The sequence below is a fragment of the Myodes glareolus genome, chromosome 10 (assembly GCF_982192425.1).
Source record: "Myodes glareolus chromosome 10, mMyoGla1.1, whole genome shotgun sequence".
NCBI lineage: Eukaryota > Metazoa > Chordata > Mammalia > Rodentia > Cricetidae > Myodes > Myodes glareolus.
Genome location: NC_142035.1, coordinates 15,247,183 through 15,269,774, shown reverse-complemented (window position 1 = coordinate 15,269,774; position 22,592 = coordinate 15,247,183). Strand labels below are relative to the sequence as shown.

The following is a 22,592-nucleotide window of genomic DNA, read 5'->3' as shown; positions in this document are numbered from 1 at the left end:
CATTCATTTACCAACCTCTCCATAAATGCTTTCTGATCCCTCTGGGTGCCAAGTATACTAGGTATGTTAGTATATACTAGGTATGAGGGTATAATGATAAACAAGAAAGATGTCTCCCTCTCCCAGAAGTTCAGACCACACCAGATATATCTCTCAGATGTCCTCATACCTGGCAGTGTCTTGGAACCTGGCTTGGCAGTCAGTCCCCGAGCCTGGATGATGTCCACCTCCAGCTGGCCATTCCGCTCTTGTAAGCCAATCTCCACATCCCCTACAAGAGATGACACTAGAAAGGGGCTCAGAAGTTCCAGTAGGGTCTTGCTGTCTACACCCACTCCCAACCCAAACAGCAGACTAAGTCCCATAATGACAGCTTGGACACTTCAGAGTTAGGCACCGTGGAGGGCTGGACTATGTGGCCTAGGTTCCAAACCAGGTGCTCAGAGAATGAAGCCATCAGGCAAGGGCAAGGAGGGAGGGGCACAGGGCTTCGAACACTCACCCATGGGTGTGGTAGCCAGGGTCTGGCGGCCCACAAACTGTGCTGGCCCCATGCTCCCTAGGAAGTCACTGAACTGGGCATCTGAAGCCAGGCAAACACCTCCATAGTTAAGACTGGCAGAAGAAAAAGATGTACGTTAGGATTGATGCGCAGATCCAAAGTGTTCCTCATCTCATGGTCACCATTTTGTTTTGTTTTGTTTTGAGGCAGGATTTTTCTGTATAGCCCTGGCAACCTGGAACCTATTCTGTAGACCAGGCTAGCCTCAAACTCAAAAGATCTGCCTGCATTTGTCTCCCAAGTCCTGGGATTAACGGTGTATGCCATCACTGCCCAGCCACCATGGTGATCTTCCTCCATACCCACCACTGACCTGTACCACAGATGCTGACTTAACCGGCCAGGGTGGCTAGAGGGATCATGGGAGATGGTTTTGGCAGGTGCTGGCACAAAAGACTTAATGCCTTGATATTCCCAGAGTGGTCCAGAGATCAGCAGCATCAGCTACATCTGGAGCTGGTTAGAATTACATCACATGTGATGCCTCTGCAGCTGCTAGACCAGGATCAGCAGCTCAATGAGAGGCTCACTCAAGGCCAGATGATCACTGCCCTGCACATCAGCCTTGGACCAGATAGGCGCTGCTGCTGCTGTTTGGCTTCCTGAAACCCACTTTCCTTCTTTAGTAATAGAGCCTCCAGTTTCCTTTGGGGACTGCATTTCTCCATGGAAGGCATGCGATTGTGGCAGGGAGGACCAGCTCTCAGGGCACTCCCTTTCTCCTTGGCCGGGGCCAGGTTCCAGGACAGACATATGGCTCAGTTCAGTCAGTGAATATCCGACATGGAAGATTTTGGGAACTGTGGGAGTGTGAAGCCCCCTATTACATCAGACATGGGCCTGGGACATGGAACTGGAGTGTTTGGTATGGAAGCCCAGGGATGCAGCCATTATCAGACTGGAAGTATTGTGTGGGCTTCTGGATCAAGCTTTGCCTGATGCAGTTACCTCCTTCTGAATACATAAGTCAGTAACAGTTACTATTATTACTTCAGTTAAACCAGTTTTAGCTCGCTTCCCTCCCTTCTCCTCTCCAGGGTCTCTGGCGGTACTGAGGGAGAAGAAGTGAGGGACTCTGACAGATCTCCACCTACAGGAACAAGGATCTGCAAACCATTTCTCATCCTGTCCTCACCATGACCATAGGAGGCCCATATTTTCACAAACAAACAGAATACCCACACATCCATCTTTTCCACTATTATTCAGACGAGAAGCACATTTTCCCAGCAAAAAAAGGGTAACCCTAATTCTTGGTCAGAGCTGATAGATCCAGGGTCAGATGCCTGAGCTGAGCCAGGTCACTCAACAACTCCAGTAGTTAAAAGGAGTGCCCCAGAGGGCTAGACCAGTGACTGGCCTAGGCCTCACAAAGCCTGCAGACTCTGCTAGCTCCCGGGTCGGGGCTGCACAGGTCTACTCTCCACCGTGCCAGGTAAGCTGCTCAGCCAATCTGTCCCCTTCCTGTGTAGTAACGGGCAGAGCCACAGCAGGCACAGAACTCCACATCCGTTCCCATGATTCCCTGCTGCCCGTTGGGTTCCCCATCCAGCAGCAGCAGGGCGTCAGAGGGGTGCTTTAGGAGAGGGGTAGCCCAGGAGGGTGCACAGGCTGAGGCTCAGCTTCATGACTTTTAAATTGCAAATCGAAGAAACAGACATAGAAAGACGGGAACAAAAACGGGATAGTCCCACCCAGAAAACAAGCAAAAAGCCATACAAAGGCCCCAGCCTGGAGAGCAGAGGGAGTCTGGCGAGGATAGAGTGAGCTGAGACCTCTGGTCCCCAGGTGAGCTGGTGATGCTGAAGGACCACAGAAAACTTAGACAGCCTGTGGGGATCTGAAAGCAGCAGGCTTGTATCACCATTCTTAGAAGGTGGAGCCAAGAAAGGGCACCATGTCCTATAGAAATGGAAGCCTGGGCATCTTCTCAAGTAACCCTGAGAGAGTCTCTGAGGCCACAGTGTTCCTCCACATCCCAGATACAAAGTTGCGCATATTCTTGATAAAAAGCTCCCTGGAGGCTGGTGGGCTGGTGAGGGAACGTGGCTGAGGGGATGTGGCTGATGACAAGGGGGCAGGCAACAGCGGCCATGAGCCGGAAGACACTGCAATGATGGATGATGCCTAAGGACCGCACATCCTTCCTCCACGGTCCCAGCGGCACAGTGACAACAGCCGACACTACTAACACTACCCAGCCCCGATAACCCTGCAAAGAGACAGGCACTTCAGCCGGCATCTACATGATTCATTCATCCACCATATGCTCTTAGCACATCCCTGGCACTGCTCTGAACATAGACCCCACCAGGGAACAAGGCAGGCAGTGATTTCTATCCTCAGAGGCATGGAACAAGAAATACTATCAGTGGGCTGGAGAGATAGCTCAGTGGTTAAGAGGGCTGGTAGCTCCTGCAAGGACTCAGGTTCTATTCCCAGCAACCACACTGCGGCTCACAACTGTCTGTAACTCTAGTTCCTGGGGATCTGATGCCCTCCTCTGACATCTGTGGGCACCAGACACATATACGGTACACATACATTTGTCCAGACAAAACATGAATACACGTAAGTAAATAAACATATCTAAAAATAGTATCAATTATATACCAGGAAAGAGGGTGACAGATGCTACGGAAAGGAAGAGAGCATTAGAGCACGTGGGATGCTTGCCGTAAACTAAACAATGTGTTCAATGTCTGTGCTTTCTCCATCTTATTAAACCAGTTGTCCCGACAGATTGATTCCAGTCCCAGGACCCTTAGAGACCCCAAGCAAAAACATGCCCAGGCCCTTCCTATAAGATGAATGCATTGACAGTGTTTGCATAGACCTATGTATGTCCCCTCATGCACTTTACTTTTTAAAGATTTTAAAAAATTTAATCTTATTTTGTTTCATGTACATTGGTGGTCTTGCCTGCCTGTGTGTCTGTGTGAAGGTGTCGGAATTCCCAGAGTTGCAGCTACAGACAGGGGAGAGCTGCCCTGTAGGCCAACTTGGAATTGAACCCAGGTCCTCTGAAAGAGCAGGCAGCGCTCTTAACCGCTGAGCCATCTCTCCAGGCCCCCTCATCTACTTTAAGTCATGGGCAGATTACATACGACACTTCCCACAATGCCACTGCACATGATGATGTAAATAGTTGTCATGCTGTGTTGTTTAGGAAAATTGACATGGAAACTTCATACATGTGCAGTACCAACGTGACCGCTAACAGACAACGTGAACAAGGTGGACGATGCTCACACAGTAGGACCACAGGAATGGAGGGCCCGAGAAACGGCGGATGCTGCGGCAAGGTGCACGTGTGCCCCGTTCAGTCGGTGTGTCTTCGTTCTAGTGATAGGTGTGTGGCAAGTTCATATTTTGCTTTGGAAACGCTCTGGAGAATTTTTTTTTTCAAATATTTTTGAGTCGAAGTTGGTTCAATCCATAGAAACAACTCATGGATACCAAGGGCAGACATACTCCGGTTGTTGCCCCAGGCCTGTTTTGGAGTTAACATGGATTCTCTCTAAACGAACTCTAAGTCAAGGACATAGATATAACCTTCTGGACAATCCTGAAGTAAGCTTCAACAAACCAGAAGAATGGGGCCTTGACTTTGAGGTCTGTAACAGGAAATGAACAATCCTTGCTGTGGGCCACCAAAAGCCTAAGGGCATTCGCTACCCATATTAATTTATTTGGCTCCCTTAAAATCCGTTGGTTCATACTATTTGTGGACCCATTTTATAGATCAGCTGGAGGGAGTAGTAACTACACAAGTTAGGCAGGTAGTGCCTGGCTCACCACGTTCTCCCAGCGTGCACCTCTGTACTCTCACCTGGGCCACACAGTCTGAGGGCCTCTCTTCTGACTGTAACAATGCTTGCTGCTTATATGCAGGGCAGAGGGGAAGCCCTTAAGGGTTAACCCCTCCCACCTCACCCCAGAAACAACATCCAACTGATGATAACTGTGAACAGCCTGCAGGTGGGCTGATGGACGGATAACTTGATCTCACATCTTCCACAGCCTCCTCCAGCTTTGGCTGCCTGTTGGGGAAGGGGATCACAGGTATGACCTCTGCCCTATATAAGCCTCTCCCTTTCTGTCAGATTTCTTCTCCTTCCCAGTGTTGCTTTCTGGGGTGGCCTCCTATTCCACCTAAGTCGGCTTCAGAAAGAAAGGCATTGGAGACACACAGGTAAATCCCTGTGGCTATTATTTTCATTTGGCAGCAGTATATTTTTATATAGAAAATACAAAATAAACACTCACTTAAATGTTTGGAGATTAAAGTGTGTACTTACTACTTTGATAAAACCAGAGACCCCGAGTTACGTTCACTGAAACTGACACTAGACTCACAGTTGAGATGCGGGTTTTGTTCTATGGTCCTAGGTTCCTCCATCCTGCCTTCCCAGCACCCGGGAGGATCCAAGATCTATTCTGTTAAAGAGAATGTGGGCTCTAAAACCAAGAGAAATGGAGAGGTAGTGAGTGGGGCCTTGTGAGTTTCAAGGCAGGAAGGAGCCCAGCCCCCAAGTGGCACCAGGCATTCTGCAAACCAAAATTGAAAGTTTCCTCCAACATCCTCATCGCCTGCTCCTTGATTCCTGGTGGAGTGCAAGCAGACAATGGGGAATTGGCAGGCCTGGTAATTAGCGGTAATTGTTTCTAATATCTGGGCGGCTGCCTGATTTCCCATCCCAGGGTGCCTCACTGGCTGCCAAGGCACCAAGCTGCTACCCTGAGCTAGCAAAAACAGCATCCATGGAGAGAGAGGCACAGTGCGCCTTGCCCCTGCTGGCCAGAGGATCAACTCCACCTTGGGATTTTCCCCTGGAGGTGTGAAAAAAAAGTAGTCTAATATATCAGATGTGGTTCTATGTATGCCTCTCTGGCCACCTGCTTGTCGAGAGACTCCCAGCAGGTCACCACTGTCACTGCGCTTCAGTTGGGGATCTTAATCCGTTAACAAGATCACTCTGCTAGGTGCCCAGTGTGCCTGTGCCACGTCAGTTGTACATGTTTCCAGGCTCTACACAGATCTGCTAGCAAAGAGACTTGAGAGAGCTTGCTGACTGGAATGTGTTTCGCACATGCTATGACATAGAATAGTCCTTGTATGTAACAGGAGCTCAGTAAATGCTCCCGGCCAAACTCCCGAACTGGCGGAATAAAGGATAACGATTAAGATTTGTGGCATGGTATACACCTTATATTTCAGTGCTGGGCGACACGGGTGAAGCTTTTTTACATTTTTAATTGCATTCATTTGTGTGTGTGTGCACGTGCACATACACACGCGAGTGTGCATTCACATACGGCACCAGAGGGTACATAAGTCAGTGAACAACTTGCACGGTGAGCCCTGGAATTGAACTCAGGCTGTCAGACTTGGCAACAAGTGACTTTACCCTCCGAGCTATCTTTCCAGCCTCTCTGGGCTACCGTTTCCTCATTTATCAAGTGAGAATGAAGAGTTCTTGTCTAGCTGAATTGCTGGGGAGCTTGGGTAGGATATTGCAGGTCCACCCAGAGCTGCTCCTGAACCAGTCACAGCAAGACATCACGGCTGCCCATCCCTACTGCCCAGCTTGGCACAGTCTGGTCCTTCCCGTTCCGGCACAGCAGTATCTGGATGCCTGGGACCAAGCACAGGCCATGGGCATGACGGAAGGACCTTCAGGAGCCAGTTCCTCCCGCGCCAGCGCAACACAGGCAGAGGCAGAGCCTTGAAACACAATTTTACCCACTGTTCACTGGCCTTTTATTTTGTTTTAATGGTGAAATGAGATTTCCTGCAACTCAAATCCTATTAGTTTTGTTTCTGGAGCGCAATCCATTTGTCTTTGACTATTAACCTCTGAGCTTAGCTTGGACCCTGTGTTCTTGGTGGTTAAAGAAGTAATTGGGTAATTTACAGGTCCGACTCTATTCTCTTTTCCAGTTGGATCACCCGACTTAATGGCATCAGAAATTAAAAGGCTGAATAGCCCTCGTGGTGATTACAGGCTGTGGTTCTGAAAAGTTCTGGAAGCCCATTCTCTTGCCCATTTATTCACTGCCCGCTGCCTGCTCCACGCATGTCCATCCGTCCAGTCACCTCCCCACAGATTTAGCTCACTTACACTACAACAGTTCCGCTGTAAGGCAAAATGTGCATCCCAGAAATGACTGAGGAGTGAAAAAAAATCCTGCAGTGAAGATCACAGGTTATGAAGAAAATGGGTCAGTGTCACATAAAAAGGTGTGTGTGTGTGGTGTGTGTCAGGGGCGGGGGCGGGGGCGGGAGCCTGGTAAATACGGTATAGAGTTTAATACACATTAAATGGTTGAGAAGGGCTTAAGTATTTCAATAAATTCGGGGCTGCACCTTGCCGAGCTGAAGATGGCTGGCAGCGTGGAAAGGGCTGCCCTCTGTGATCTGTTGTGAAGCCATAGAGAGGGCTGGCTGAAGCCAGGTGGGAGCAATGCACCACAGCATATCCTGGTAAACTGGAGGTGCCTCGGTGTTTGGAGACAGTGAATTCCTAGGTGAGAGCAGCCGTCCTCATTCTCCTCCCTTTGCTGATAGCCGAACCCTGCCTGACTGAGCAAATGCAGAGCCGGGGTGAAGCTCAGATTGCTCCTCAATACTTCAGTTGCACGGTGACAAATTCTAGTTTTCAAAACAAGCACAGTCACAGAATTGACCGGAGGCTAAGAGACACTGGGTCACATGATCTAGACCGCAACTCTCAAGGAGTCAAAGTTTTCCTGCCCGCTCCCTGAGAGTGGGTGGGGGCTTCTGCATGGAGCCAGGGATTTGCTTTTCTTTTCTCAACAACCTGTCACGAGCCAAGCCTGATAATATCAACTGACTCGTGTTAACCCATTTACTTCAACACCTTTATAAAACTTGATGAAACTTACCACCAATGTCTATTCTAGAGAAGGGTAAAGCAAGGTACAGAGCAACAGGAATCCAACCAGGACGACTGGGCTAAAAGGAGGCTCATCTGAGATTTGAACCCCAGTTGTCTGGCTCCAGAATCCAACTTCTTAATCCTTAGAAGACATGATTGACCCCTATTATGCCCACGGTACTGATTCCCAGATTTCTCCTGGATATCAAACCTCATGAATGCTCAACTCCTTTAAAGAAGACGATGTATTTGCATATTAGCTGTGAGCAGTCTCCTGCATGCCTAGATTACTAATGCCTAACACTACGCAAATTCTATGCAAATATCTGATTTTACTATCTGGTTTAGGAGGAAATGACAAGAAGAAATGTATGCATGCTATACGTATTTAACACAGGCAATATTCCATCCAGATATTTTCTTGCTGATTGTCTGAATCCATGGATGTGGAGGCCCCAGACAGGGAAGGCTAATAGAACTGTCTTCATGTCCCCAGAGCAGAGCCTGTGCATTTGCAGTTCAAGCTCTGGGATCAGGCAGGCCTGGGGTTCACCTTTCCAGGCCTTATTTTCTTTCTAGTAAAACAGAAAGAAGTAACTCTGAGTATTAAATGAGCTAGATTCCTGGGGCAGAGTCTGACATGGTCAAGTGCTCAGCAAAGCCTAGTGCTTACAAAACAAGAAAAAAACTTAACTGCTTTCTCCTAGCCCAGGGTCACACCCCCCACTAGTCAGGTCGACTCTGCTAAGCAGGACAGGTGGGGGAGCAGGCGGGAGGGTATCTGTTGAACTCCTGGGCCTTTGGTGATCACACAACCCCGAGCCTGGGTTGCGATGACCCTGCCATAAGCTCACAAGCTACTTTCCTAGGCTGTGGGCAGAGTGACCCAGACACCTCAGAACAACAGACGGACGGAAGAGGCAGCTGGGTGCTGGAAGCCAGGTCTGGGAGTTAAAAGAGAGAATGCTGAGTCCCTGGCTTTTGGGAGGTGAAGGGGACAGAAAGGACAGAAAGGAGTGGGATATGTACCTGCTTCTATCACCTCTAGTCTTCAAAATTTGAGGACAGGGACAGTGGGTCAGCTAGGAAGACACTGAATTTAGTGTCTCGTGGGACAGACAGTGGAGAGTGCTATGGTTGGAAAAGCCAAGGGTGTGTAAGCTGCTGATCCAGCCAGAGAAATGGCAGACTTACAAGCCATCCATCCCTCCCTCCCATGCCCAGAGCAGACATTGCTAATCAACTTCAGCACCCTGACCAGGCCTGAATTTGGCTCCATAATCCTCCTCAACACAGTGTTGCTGGGGGTCACTACAGTTCAACTGGCACATGAGCTGAAGCAACGTGCTAGCTCCTCCCTGAGATCTGGAGGAGCGAGTCAGAGGGTGAAGAGGGGGTAGGGACAGGAGTGCGGGTTGAGGAGCCATGGATGCTGAGACATGAGGCAATCAGTGGTGAGCAGAAGGTTCGGGGAGGCAGACTTAGAAAGGCTGGGCAAGGTCAGCAGCAGTAAGAGCAGGATGGCAGACTATGGAGTCTGGACCAAAATAAGACTTGCAGGTATTGAGGCAAGAGCAATGGGCACCTCAGCAAGGGTCCTCTCAAATGGGCATGGGAGGAATGCATGATCCAAGAGATCATTAAAATGTGCACATCACTACAGGTTAGGTAAGGAATAAGGGAGAGGAAGTTTTGGGTTGGGTGGCTGGGAGGTTGGGGGTCCTGTGCACTCAATGTGATAGGTTCAACTGATCTATCTGCCACTTTTAAGGCCACCCCTTGTATGCCTTGTCCATGTTTCTCTGGACCCTCAAGAATTTCTCTAGTCCCTTGACCATGGTACTACAGAAAGAGCAAGAGACCAAAAAGGGAGTTGCCCAGCTGGTAGCAGTTACTTGCTGAGGTTGCATGTAGTAGCCTGCTCCTTGCTAGCTGCCAGGCTCCCCCTCAGGATTGAGCTGCCCATAGAGGAAGCTGGCGCTGTTGAACACCTCCCCTGCCCAGTCTCTCACAATATTTTTCAGAATCCCCTTCCAAGTAAACCTCTTCCCACTGAATTCACAAGTGAGGTCTGGTTGGAAGCATCTTAGACCTAGGGGCAGGGGTGTGGGATAGGTATGTGTGTGTGTGTGTGTGTGTGTGTGTGTGTGTGTGTGTGTAAAGTATGGCATGTTTGTAGGTTTGTATGTGTTTAGGTATGTGGTGGGGTGACATATGTATATGGAGTGTATGTGTGGTGTGTGTAAAGTTGAATTGTCTGGCATGAGTATGGTATGTGGACTATGTATATGTGGTGTGTGTGATGTATGCATGTATGTGTATAGGTGTGTGCATAGGTATGTGTATAGATGTTTGTATGTAGGTATGTGTATGTAGAAGTGTGTAGGTATATGTGTGTTTTGTGTATGTATGTGATATTGGTATATGCTTCTAGGTATGTGTGTATGTCTGTGTATCTACAGGTATGTAGATGTGTGTAAAGGTATATGTGTGGGGTGTGTGTATGTGGTATAGGTGTGTGTGTGTGATATAGGTGTATTTATCTAGGTGTGTGTAGGTATAGATTTGTGTGTAGGGTGTGTGTATGTGGTATAGGTGTGTGTGTGTGTGTGATATAGGTGTATTTATCTAGGTGTGTGTAGGTATAGATTTGTGTGCAGGAATGTGTATATATGGTATAGGTGTGTATATAGAGATGCAGGTGTATGTGATATAGGTATAAGTGTCTCGGTATGTGTGTGTGGGGGTGTGGGTGTTGATTGGTCTGTGTATAGCGTGTAGTTGGCGTGTGTTAGTATCCTCGGGGCTCTTTCTCAGGCTTGGACTCTAGCTTGTACGCTTTGCCTGAGTGATATGGTCCTGCTCTGACTCTAGCCCCTCCATCCTTAACAAACAGAACTCCCATTGGGATGAGGAAGAAAAGGCTCCAGAAAAGGAAGGCCTTTCCAAGCTCCAAAAGACAACACACAGCTTGTATGACATGTTACATGCCGAGTCCTGCAGAGGAGGAAGTGGAGGGACTTTGTGTCCTCTGCCTCCAGACACAATTAAATGAGAGAAGGGGTTGACTGTAATTGGATAGGTGCCGGACGTGAGTCCCAGCTCAGCTGTTTCCTTGCCCTGTGACCTTGGGCGAGTTACCCCCAGCTTCTCTTCATCTGTAAGTGGGGCTATTAGCATGCACACCAGCATCCAGCTGTTCCGGAGATTAGACGAGTCAACACAGGTCAAAGCCCTTGGCGCAGTGTCTGCGCAATGCTCTCTGCGGCGTTCACGCGGCTGCTGTGGCCGTTAAGCCAGGGTGTCTTGACACACCAGTTGGGCATCTTGGTGTCATGTGGCTTCTGATCCAATGGTATGGATAGGCAAAGGTTCTATAACAGGCACCCAGGGGATGCTGTTGTTGTTGGACTACGGTCCACGCTTTGAACAGCAAGGGATAAGTCACTGGTATTTTGTTACCTAGAGCCTACAGCATACTCACAGGCAGAGGGCCAAGCTGCATGCATTTCTCTCCCTGGGCTCGCAGCTTGGCCGCCATCTTCATACCTGCCCTTTGTATCGGTTTCTAGATGATAGGCCAGTGCCCTACAGTGGAAATCCCTGAGGGCATAATTTCCACGATGGCCAACTCGACTGCCTGGCATACTACAGGTGCCTAATCACATGTGTTGGCATGGAAACTCACGTGGGAAGCCCCTCTGCTTTTACATGTCTAGTAGTTGGGTGCTCAGTGGCCCGATCCAGCAGTGCCAGGGACAGTGGCTTTGGGGGTGGGCTCCTCAAGTGAGCCTGGCTTCCCGTGAGCATCTGCTGGCTGGCAAGAGTCCAAGAGGTGGGGAGAGGGGCGGACATTCACACCCCTTCCTGTTTCAGAGCCCGGCGGCTGGGTCTGAGCAGCTTTCTAAACCCCTAAGGAACAGAGGGGGATGATTGCGGATGAATACTGCCCGTCCCTTTTCCACCCAGGGGCCAGGTGAAGTGGCAGCACCCGGACGGCCTCCAACAAGATTCAACCCCTTCTGGATGTCTAACGGTTGATAATTCTGGGGTGGCTTCATAGGCTGGCGATGCCACCAAGGACATGACGCCCCCCCCCACCTTTCTCCTTTCAGACTAGGCATACGGTATATCAAGTTGTCATGTATCTATGATCCTCTGTCCCCACTGCTGGGACTAGTACCTTCCAGATGCCCTTTGATCCTTCCTCGGTTTGGTTCGGTCTTCCCCAAACTTTTAACGGTCACCACAGTCAATACCTGCTCAGTGCTCATTGGCGCTCTGTAGACTCATTTGTCTCCGGGAGGGCTCACGCTATCTGCTAGGAGGTGACTGGCCGCAGACTGCAAAGCACACAGCTCACAGTGATTGAATTAACAAAGAACAATGACAGTGACACCATCACTGTCAGCTGTATGCTGACCATTCTTCTAGGTGCTTCCCATATGTCCCCTCCCCCTCCCCCCTGCTCTCTGTGCAGTCCCCTTTATTACTGTCCCCGTTGTCCCATTTGTCCGGGGGGGGGGGGGGAGGCAACTTTCCCCAAATCTGCGTGGCTACTAAGAAGCACGAACCATAGATCAGGGCTGCCCGACTGCTGAACCTATTTTGACCCTGTCTATAATGCAGTTGGACGCTCTAGACCCTGTAATCATATTTCAGCAAACGACACCCAGAGCCCCTTCCTATCCACAAGCAGGCAGTGCCTCTCGTCTTTCTCACGAAACCCTCCTACTATGTTTCCCTTGTGGGAGTCATGTGATGGACTGAGCCTCTCTTTTCTTTTCCACGATGTAGGACTGCAGCTTTGATACGTCAGCTGCCACCCTGGGCACCACACTGCTCCCCCGGGGTCTGGTTTTCAAATCTCCTGAGGCCAACATGATGTCTTCTGGCCGAGAGATCACAGATGTACCCAAGGACAGACACCTAATGTGCCATAGCAGGGACAAGACTGAACTGGCCTGACACCGGTGAGGAAGCAGGCAACTACTCCCAGGATTCCTAGATAATTTTCTCCAAGCTTGGCTGCCCTGCCGAGAGTTTCAGGTCACACAAAACGCCGACTGTTGCCCTCCTTCTCTCTCCTAGTCCTTCCCCCCTCCTATTTCTCCTCCTCTCCCTTCTGCTGTCCACCCCTCTTCCCTCCCACAGGAAAGTCTCCCTCGAGGTGGGTGGAACAGCAACTCTGCCAAGACCAGGCCATTCATAAGGCCGGAAATGCTCAGTATGGGAGGGGTGAGGATAGGGTGGGGGCAAGGCTTTTAGCCAGCAGGAGTCCCAGCTGAGGCAGACCAGAGATGAAGGGCAAAGGCTGAGCCCTCCCTACCCCAAACTGGCTGAAGTCTGTACCCAGTCCCCAGCTGTGAGGAGCAAGCCACTCAGCCAGCGCAATCCAGCGAAACCCCCATGAAGACAAAATGTTCTGTTTCTTGCCTTATCCAATTCAGCTGCCACGAACCACGTGCTACCACAAGGACTTGAATGCAGTTAGCATGATGGAGAAGCGTGGAGGACTATTTAATTTCAGTTCATTTGCATAGCCATGTGCAGCAGACAGCTGTACATACAGTACAGACCATATTTTTTCCCAAGCCTCAGTTTCCTTGTGTGTAACGACAGGGAATGTGACACCCCAGGTCCCTTCTTTGCCCCAAAGGACAGTTGGAAAAATAAAGCAATGTGGTAGTGTAGAGTGACCTCCAGCTGGGGGTCAGGACTCCTGCGTTCCTGTATGAGTGTGGCCCAGGGCAAGCTCCCAAACCCCTCTGAGTCCTGGACTGTCTGTCCAGTATGGAGTCACGTTGAATCTAAGATTCAAAGATTGTAAAAATGCTTAATCCTTGAACGTCTGTGTCTGCTTCCTCCCGCTGCTGTGACCAAACCCTGTGATGCGAGCAGCTTAGTGGAGAAGGGACTGATTTCAGCTGGAGGTAGAGGGTACGGACCACCACGGCAGGAAGCTGGGGCAGCGGCTCAGGGCCGCCCACAGCCGGGAAGCACAGGGCCACCGCTAGCTTTTCTGTTTCTCAGACAGGGTCTCAATATATAGCCCTGGCTGTCCTGGGACTCGACATAGAAATCCTCCTGTCTCTGCCTCCCAAGCGCTGCAATTGAAGGCATGTGCCACCATGCCCAGTCTTAGCTGTCTCCTTTTTCCATGCAGTCCAGGACCCACACGCAAGGAATGGTGCTGCCCCCTTTGAGTGTGGGTCTTCCCAGCTCCATTAAACCAACATAACCCTCACAGGCATGACTAGAGAGACGTGCCTGGAGGCCCAGGTGATTCTCTATCCTATGAAATTGACAGCTAACAATAGCCATCACAGTCTCAAGGTGGTTGATGCTATTGCCTCATTTTACAGATAAGGAAACTGAGGTTCAAGGATGTGCCCTGGTCAAGGTCACACAGCTTTGAAGTGGTAGAGTTGGGATCAAGCATAAAACCGAGGCTTTGCACCTTACTGATTTCATCTGAAGGCGTAAAAGGCTTAGCCAACATCCCACTGGCCCAAAGACTAAGGGAGGCTTGCTTAACCCCCCACCCACCCACCGCGAAGACTGGGAGCAGAAAGGCTGCAGGAAGGCTCAGGCCCCTCACTCACTTGCCCTCCGAGCCATAGCTATTCATGCTGTCCTCGATGGACTCATGGCTGGCTTGGCGCAGCGTCCGGCTGGGCATCTCCACGGCCAGTCCCGTCTCTGTGCTCCTCTGGATGGCACCCTTCAGCCTCCGGCTGTCTGCTGTTGAGCACAGGGGCCAAGAGAGATGGGGAGAGACACAGGGAATAAGAGGGACAGAGAAAGACGTTTTCTGGTTAGCGTTTCAGCAGCTGACAGCAGCCAATTTTCAGCCCTAACCCAGCCCACCGTTGCCCTTGGTCCCGCTGGCTCACCTGCACCTGCTCTCCCTGGGGCACAGGGTGTTCTTCACAGGAACCCAGCATGTAACACCCTCTCGAGCTTTGTTAACGAATAGGCTCAGCAGCATACTTTTCTGGAGTCTTCTCCAATCACCCCCTTGTCCTCTACAGATACGGGTTTAGGCACCTACTAGAGGTCATAGTCTGTCGGGTGCTCTGCAGGGTCAGGCCAGGTTTCATATAGTATTAACTACATTGCAATCCTAATAGCATCAAACTTCTACTACACTTTTCTTTCTTTTTCTGGCTACTATCCCATTCATAATGATACATTTTTAAAAAATATATGAACTATTTTTCTCACCAATACCATCCATTTCCTCCCCACTGCTCCTCAGCACCAATTACAATGAGATCATTAGGAGTTGTTTCTCTACCCTCTGCCTCTGTGTCCCACTGGAAACAAACCATTAGATTGTTTTTATCTTTCTGGAAATGCTCCTGGCTTTATTTACTGTGTCATGTGAACCTACCCTCCTGGTTTTCCCATTGTGTTGTCCATCTCATCCCTTTCTGTGTGTGCTTAATCTAACCTTCTAGCCTCTCAGTGCCAGAGTGACTGACTGTGAACATCCTGCCATGTTGCTAGTCCTGTCTTGTCCACCCTGGAATCCCTAGCAGGGTCTCTAGCCCTCCACACTAGATGCTAGCAGCGCCCCAGCCCGGTCGTGCCAATCAAAATGTATCCAGACATTACCAGCTATTCTCTAGAGAAGAAATTCACCATCCCTGAGGACCAATAAGATCACTGGCTTTGAAGCCACATGGCAGGGCTCAAATTCTGAATGCCTTTCTCATTGGCGAGAGAGTGCGTGAAGTACTCAGCCTCCGCCCCCCCCCACGTCTCCATTTGTCTATCTATAAAATGGGAGAGTTGCAGGGTAATGGTGAAACAAAAGGCCCTTTGTGGTTGGAATCCCTTCCCATCATGCCTTTCTTTATCAGACACTCCTTTGCATCCATCTTGTGATACAATGCTTTCTCTCTGAAGATCTCTGGCCAACTCCTTCAACCCAGCCCCTCTACAGCCAGTACCTCTGCCTAAAAGCCTGTTCTCTGTCTCCTCCTGGTGCTGACCACTCAGCGTGGTCACACGTGTTGACTTTTTATCAGACAGCTTCCACAAAGGTGTGGTCATCACTGGGAGCCTCTGAGCCAAGAACAGTGTTCACTGTGGGTGTCCAACAGGTGATTTCTAGATACACTACGGTGCTCCAAGGGGTCCATAAAGCTGAGGTTCCTAGTCTCCCCGCTTCAGTGTGGAGGACAATGGCGCACATCAGGGACTGGTCATCAGATCCAGTAAGAAGGGGCAAGAATATGTCTCCAGGTCTTCCTCAAAGCCCATGGCCTGGTAATTCATGGAAAGCCTTGCTTGTCTGTCCCACAGGGACTATGGCTCACTATGGATGGGGTAGGTTCTTAATGAGAACTTTCCCACAGCACCCCCGAATCTGGAGATAGCCCGGGGACCTCAAAGACTTCATTGGTACTCACTGACTGACCCATTGGGGGATGCAGCCGTGTGAATCCTGTCTGCATCTTGTTGCCAGGTAGGCCAAGCCACCTCTAGTCTGAGCTGGCCTCTTCCCAGTACTAAAATGGTATCACGGTATCTCAACTCTGAGTGTCTCAGGTGCCCATGTAGAGAGCTAGCAAAGCCATATATGTTTGCCAAAGTGTGTGCTCACATGTTCCTGTCTCCTACATGTGTCCTTGGTGTACCGATATAGAAATGCCTGTATACTCAGAGAGACACATATGACTAGACCCGCAAAGATGCAAGGAATCTAAATGTCTATATGTGTGTGTTTCCACCTGTGGCTAGCCGTTGTCTGTGTTATCTGAGTGTCTGGGTGTGTTTCTGTGGGTCTCTAGCCACTGTTTGATGTGTGTCTGAGGTAACTGGGTACACCAGGTGTGCATCCTTAAAAGGTCCCTGCACACCCACTGGAGAAAGCACACTGAAGAAGCAGCAATGTGCATTGTTCTGATGTCACCCGGTGTCTTACAAACATACGATGAAAGTGAGTTCCTGTCTCTCTGCATTCAGAACCAGAAACATCACGTAACAGAGGCATCCCTCTCGTGAACACACGCAGACAAGTGCAGTCATGAACAGAGACAAATAACCCTTCCCTGAGGCTTCGGACCCCCGACCAGGCACCTGCAGACATGTTTCAGACCCCTCCCGAGGCATTTGATCCCCCATCCTGAACTCTGTGCCCTGCCTCCATGTCACTGTCATGGACTGACACAGAGTCACGCATGACAAACAGCTCCATCTCCAGGGCTGAGGAGGCCAGGGTGTAATTTATGTCTGTGACAGCCTGTAGGCCTCAAGCAACCTCACACTCCGGCTCCTCGGCCTCGTGCCAGCTGGATTCGGGACACAGGGAGTCTGGCTCTTTAGGAGGATGGCTCAGGCAGTCGCGACGAAGACCAGACTGTGACTCATGGAGCTCATAAGGGGTTAATGATGAGATGTTTGCCACCCATGCCTGGTGGTCAGTAGAGATGGGGACTAACTTAGGACACTGATTCCTTGACCGGCTGAGCTGGAGTTACGGATGCCGTCTTTCCTTCACATCTTTGATGGTCTCCACCTGCCTCTGGCCATTGTCTCTGTTGTTCACAGCTCCACTGACTTCGACACACATTGGGCCCTTACCAGCCACATATCCTTGGGGAGATCTCTCTCTCTCTCTCTCTCTCTCTCTCTCTCTCTCTCTCTCTCTCTCTCTCTCTTGCCATCACTGGTTCATCACTGGCCCACAACCTCAGAGCCACTCTATGCAAATGAGCCCTACACTCAAGTCACAGCCCCTAAGTCTGTGTTTATTGCAACTGCATTCCATCACCATACGGAAGAAAACTGGGCCCCTGACTCAACCTAAAGAAAGCTCAGTCTACTATGGGTCTTCTTCTTCTAATAAGATTCTAATCCACCCCCCTCTCAGGTTCACATCCCCCCCAGAATTACACAGGCTTTTCATTCTCATTCGTTGTGTTCCAGGGCTTACAAAGTCTTTGTCCCTTATAGTGCCTATTCCCGTCCTGGTCCATCTTCACAGCCGGGCACCCCTGCTACCTCAAGCTTGAACTCTAAATGGCTTCCGAGCCGCTTCCAACCCACCGCCCACAAGCCATTAGCGGACTGAAACACCACTTCAGACCCAGGCACTCCACTCTGGCTAGTCCACGCTACACAAGTGATCACAGAAGAGCACAAAGCTGTGCACCCAGGGGTTCCCCACCGTACCGTTCCCATCAATGAGATGCTGGAGTTAACTGCCCATCGATGAAGGGCCAGTTAATTAGATGACACATCGCCACAATAAAAGGCCGTGTAACTGCTGAAAAGACGCATCTACATCCACAGCGACACAGAACGGCTCCCTCGGCGTACTGGCAAGTTAAAAAAGCAGGTTGCAGGCCGTATGCAAAGTGTGGTGCCGTTTCTGTAAAGCTATAGATAGTTGTGCATGTGTGTGTGCGTGTGCGTGTGCGTGTGTGTGTGTGTGTGGAGAAAGAGAAAGAGAGAGAGACAGAGACAGACAAACAGAGAGAGGGAGAGAGAGAGAGATTGAGCAGCTCATTTTTATATTTATTTATATGAACAGAAAAATCTAGGAAGACAAGAGCTAAAAAGCCAATGGTGAGTAACTGTGGGGTGGGGCTGTCAGAAGGAATGTGTACAAGATTTTTTTTTTTTGTAACTTTTTAAGGATAAGTGCACAGACTGTAAGTGTAGAGCCTGGTGAATTTTTTTTTTACAAGCTAAGTAAGATTGTATAATTAGTATAGATTCTAAAACAAACAACAACAAGCGTCCCTAGGGCCTCAAGGAGCCCGGCACCCTCACCAGCAGCTTCCGGGGCAGCCACCACGCGGGGTCTCTAATGGCAGCTATTGCCTTGGCGTGGTTTTCACCATTACATAAGGGGCAATGCTTTTCTGGGGAGAAGCAGCTGCTTTCTTCCGCGCTTCCACCTTTGAGATCCGTGCCCGTTGCTGTTCGTCGTCGCTTGACACAACTTGTTTACACGCCGTTTTGGGTGGGGGGCTGTTGCTGGCTTTTCATCAAGTGTGCAGCTGTGGAGGATGTGGCTGTTTTGGTGGAAGGCTCGGGGGGGGGGGGGTCTGCACCTGCGCCTTTGGAAATGTACCTGAGAGGGAAGCGCTGGGTCACAAGGTAGATATTTGTTCCGCTTTAGCTGACTCTGCCAAATAGCTTCACCGATTTAGACTTCATCTAGTCCACTGGGGAGGAGATTTTATTTCTCTTTTGTGTGCTTATTTGCCATTTGGATTTTTTTTATAGTTAAATGTATTAAGTCCACAATATAAATGAAAGTAAAATACAAATATATTCATAAATAGATCACAGCTCTAACCATGCATGACCTTACTCCAAACCCTAGAATGGCTCTTCCCGTCCCGACAAATTAAATATAATCACTGCGCCTGAGACGCCACCGGCTCCCTCTGTACCCATTCGCTCACAGCTCCCTGCCTCCTGTTTCCCTCGCTTGTCTGAGCTCTCCGTGCTCTCTGTCTGTCCTCGTCCATCCTCAGAACTTCCTCATCTTGGTTCCCGCTCCTCTCCTTTCTCCCCTCCCCCAACTTTGGCATCAAGTTTCCAACCATCACTCAGAACTATCCTTGACAACACCTACGCCACTCGATGGCGGCGCGCTAGATCCCATTTTGTCATAGACTGGGAGTGACGGCACAGAACTCTTAGAGGAGTGGTGAGCGTCGCATGTCATAGGTACAGCACGGACAATGCAGCCACAGTCCCACAGCTGCAGGGGCCGCCTGCAGTGGGTCTGTACCAGACTGGCATTGCCAACAGCCAATAGTAGACCCAAAAGAGGCTGACAGAGCCCTATCCTTCCTGCAGAACTATTGGCTACTGGTGGTTTCTGAAAGAGGGGTACCCATTCTCTCAGCTGTGTACCCAGGGATCTGTCCACACTCATGGTCAAACTCAGTAGGTCACATGAATATACACACAGACAAGATATGGGTGTAAGAAAGGGACTTTGAGGGGGGAGTGGGGGTCCCGGGGAAGGGTGGGAGATGAGAGAAGATGGAGGTAACAGCAATCAGAAAGCATTATATCTGTTTATGAAATTATCAAAGAACAAGTTTAATAAAAGATAAAATAAAAGTAATAGTTTATGTGATAATGGACTAGGACTTCACCGTCTGGAAATTCTAGTGACGCAGGTCGGCACGCAACAAGGGTGGCTGCCACCAGTGCATCATTACCATTACATCAGTGCCATAGGCCTGCTTAATGCTCACACTAACCGTGAGATAGCTGCCTTTCCACTTCACACAGGGGGCCAAGGAGTGACTTCCACCGGGTGTGGGGGTGCACAGCGGTGACGCTAGAAGTTGGGACAGGCAACCAGAAGAACTAAAGCTAATGTGTGGTTAGCTTAGCAACTTTCCTATGGACACGGAGACTCTCGCAGCTGCCAAACCCAGTCTTTCTGATTCCCACGCCACGTGTTGTGTGTGTGTGTGCGTGTGCGTGCATGTGTGTGCGTGCATGTGTGCGTGTGTTTTGTGTGTGCATGTGCGTGTGTGATGGTACATGTGGAAATCAGGAGTCAGTTGTTTACGTCCGCCATGTGGGGCCTGGGTCTTGGCCATAAGTACCGTTATTTGCTGAGTCACCCTGCTGGGACTCTCATTCAGATTCCTCCTTTAGTAAAGATTGACTTTTACTATTTTAATTATGTGTAGGTGTGTGCATGTGTATGTGGGTATGTGCACAGGAGTGTAGGTGCCAGCAGAGGCATCAGATTCCCCTGGAATTGGAGTTATAGACTGTAATAAGCCGCCATGCAGGTACTAAAAACCAAACCCAGGTCTTTTGGAAGAGCAGCCAGTGCTTTTAACCACGAAGCCATCTCTCCTGCCCTCAACAAGCCACTGAGCTGGATTCACCGGTCTCTACCATGGAGTTCAAAGCCATATCTTCCAAGGAGACTGTTTTACCCAAATCCTTGAGTTGATGCCTAATGTCCATCTCTACTGGAGCACGTTGGAGCAGGGTCATGCAGCCCCACGGTGCCAGTGTGAACTCAGTCCACAATTGCTTCCATGGAGCACTGAGGACACCACCCAGTTGCTCACCCCACTAAACCTGTGTTTCACTGGACTGGGGTAAAGATAAGACCCCAAGAAAATGACACGTCTCCAGCAAGGGAACGTTACTCCTTGCTCATACTCAAACAGGAACAGGCTTAACGCATCTTCTTCTAAGAGCGTTTACAAAGAGCAAGAGAATAATAATGACAAATTATGAGAGCAGACGCAATTATTTTTGGCTGTTACCCTGTTCTTTGCACTATTAGACATGTAATTCAATCTACAATGCCTCTGAGAGCCAAGCGTTATAGCCTAATTTTACAACAAGGAAACAGGCTTGGAGCAGTTCAGTAACACATCCAAGACATACATCAGCAAGCTGGAGCGAGTGTGAGGCCAGGACCAGAGCAGGAACAACAGACCCTGTATTCTCAGCCACTGGAGGTGGAGGGTGGAGGGTGGAGGTGGAGGATGGAGGGTGGCAAGCTACTTCTCACCTTGGCATTTCACTGCAGGTGAACGCCACCGGCTTTGTTTTCCACATGAGGAGCCTGAAGCTGAGAGAGGTCACATGGCACTTGTCCCAGGTCCCTAGGCCCTCCATCTCTAACCACCACTGGTCCTCCAACTAGTGTCTAAATCTCTGTGAGTGTGCACTGTCGGCCCACATAGCAGCCTGTGAATCCCAAGGTACAAGAGCTCCAGGTGACTCAGTTAATTAAAACCAGGACGAGAGAAACACCAAGGCCCTCACACATTGCTGCTTTTTCTGATGGTTGCTACCTCCCTCTGTGGCCAACCTCTCCCCAGCCTTGATATTTCTAGGATTTAGTTTCCCCTGCCTTACTTGACTGAGCTTTCAAATCCACCTGAAAATTGAAGGCTGAAACCATCTGTGGGGTTCAGAGTGCTGACAGTGTCTCTAAGGACAGGCAGAGAAATCACAAGCATGGTGACTTCTATGAAGAGCCTACTGCCCCCTCCCCAAGTTGGCCTAGATCCATCATCCACCCACCCACCCACCCAGCCAGCACTTTGACCTAGAGCGATCAGAATCTGCCTTCCCTCGGTGCCAAATCAGGTTCCATTTGGAGTGACCTTAAGGACCCTCCAGACCAATACCTTCAGGGTTCACAGGACAACTGAGGCTACAGGAGGGGCATGCATGGTCATGCTGGTGATGCAAGAACTCATGCATGGCTCTCAAGCGCTCTCTTCTTCAGTCCACAGCTGCTCACTGAGATATGTACAGCATCTCTGCTGTAAGCGGCTCCTTGTTCGTTCCTGGTTGCCCAGGCCCAAAATAACCATACAGAAACTATATTATTTGTAATACTGCTTGGCCAATAGCTTAAGCATATTGCTATCTAGCTCTTACATTAGAATTAACTTATTTCTATCGTTTTATATTTATCATGTGGCTCATGGCCTACCAGCAAGGTTCTAGCTGGAGGCTTGCTTTTATCTTGTCTCGGGGCTCCACAGAGTCTCCTGATTCCACCTTATTTCTCCTAGCATTCAGTTTAGTTTCCCTCCCCCACCCCCAGCTCTACTCTGCCCTATCACAGGCCAAAGCAGATTCTTTATTCATTAACCAATAAAAGCAACACATATCACATCTCCAGGAGGTGCTGGTGTCTAGTGGCCTGAAGCATGGGCCATGTCTCCACAAGCCTGGTTGCCTGGGTCGTTAACCCTGGCTCCAGCCCTACCATCAGCTCTGTGACTTTGAGTAAGCTGCCCCACCAGGCGGCCTCAGCTTCCTTCTCAGCTGTACATGGTGGCACACAGCTGGGAGCCCAGCACTCTGCAGTAGGAAGAGAGACCGTCCAAGGCCAACCTGAGGCCCAGGCTGCCGTGAGATTCTACCTCAAAAAGCAAAGAAAACTGTAAAGGGCTGGAGATGTGGCCCAGTGGGGGAGCATTTAAAAAATACACATAAAGTCCAATACACATTGACCCCAAAACTGAAACACGCACATACAGATTTTAAAATATCTTACCGTCATTTCCCCCTTCTATGCCAAATGTTGTGTCCACTACGCAACTGTCCTTCCCCACCAGCTCTCCCCCATGGCCTGCATAAGCTTTCTAAAG

The 22,592-nt window shown here is 49.8% G+C and overlaps 1 protein-coding gene across 2 annotated transcripts in view; it reads right to left on the bottom strand.

The window, feature by feature from the left end:
• Nucleotides 1-22,592, bottom strand: part of Rims4 (regulating synaptic membrane exocytosis 4) — a 58,847-nt gene that overhangs the window by 6,492 nt on the left and 29,763 nt on the right. Inside the window, exons 2-4 of one of the 2 annotated variants that reach the window (XM_048440987.3) lie at nucleotides 14,070-14,205; nucleotides 503-615; nucleotides 170-271 (exon numbers count right to left, since the gene is read on the bottom strand). In XM_048440987.3, coding sequence (XP_048296944.1) covers nucleotides 170-271; nucleotides 503-615; nucleotides 14,070-14,205 — 351 coding nt within the window. Of the gene's footprint in view, nucleotides 1-169; nucleotides 272-502; nucleotides 616-14,069; nucleotides 14,209-22,592 lie in introns of both variants that reach the window. The other variant, XM_048440986.3, reaches the window with a different exon arrangement.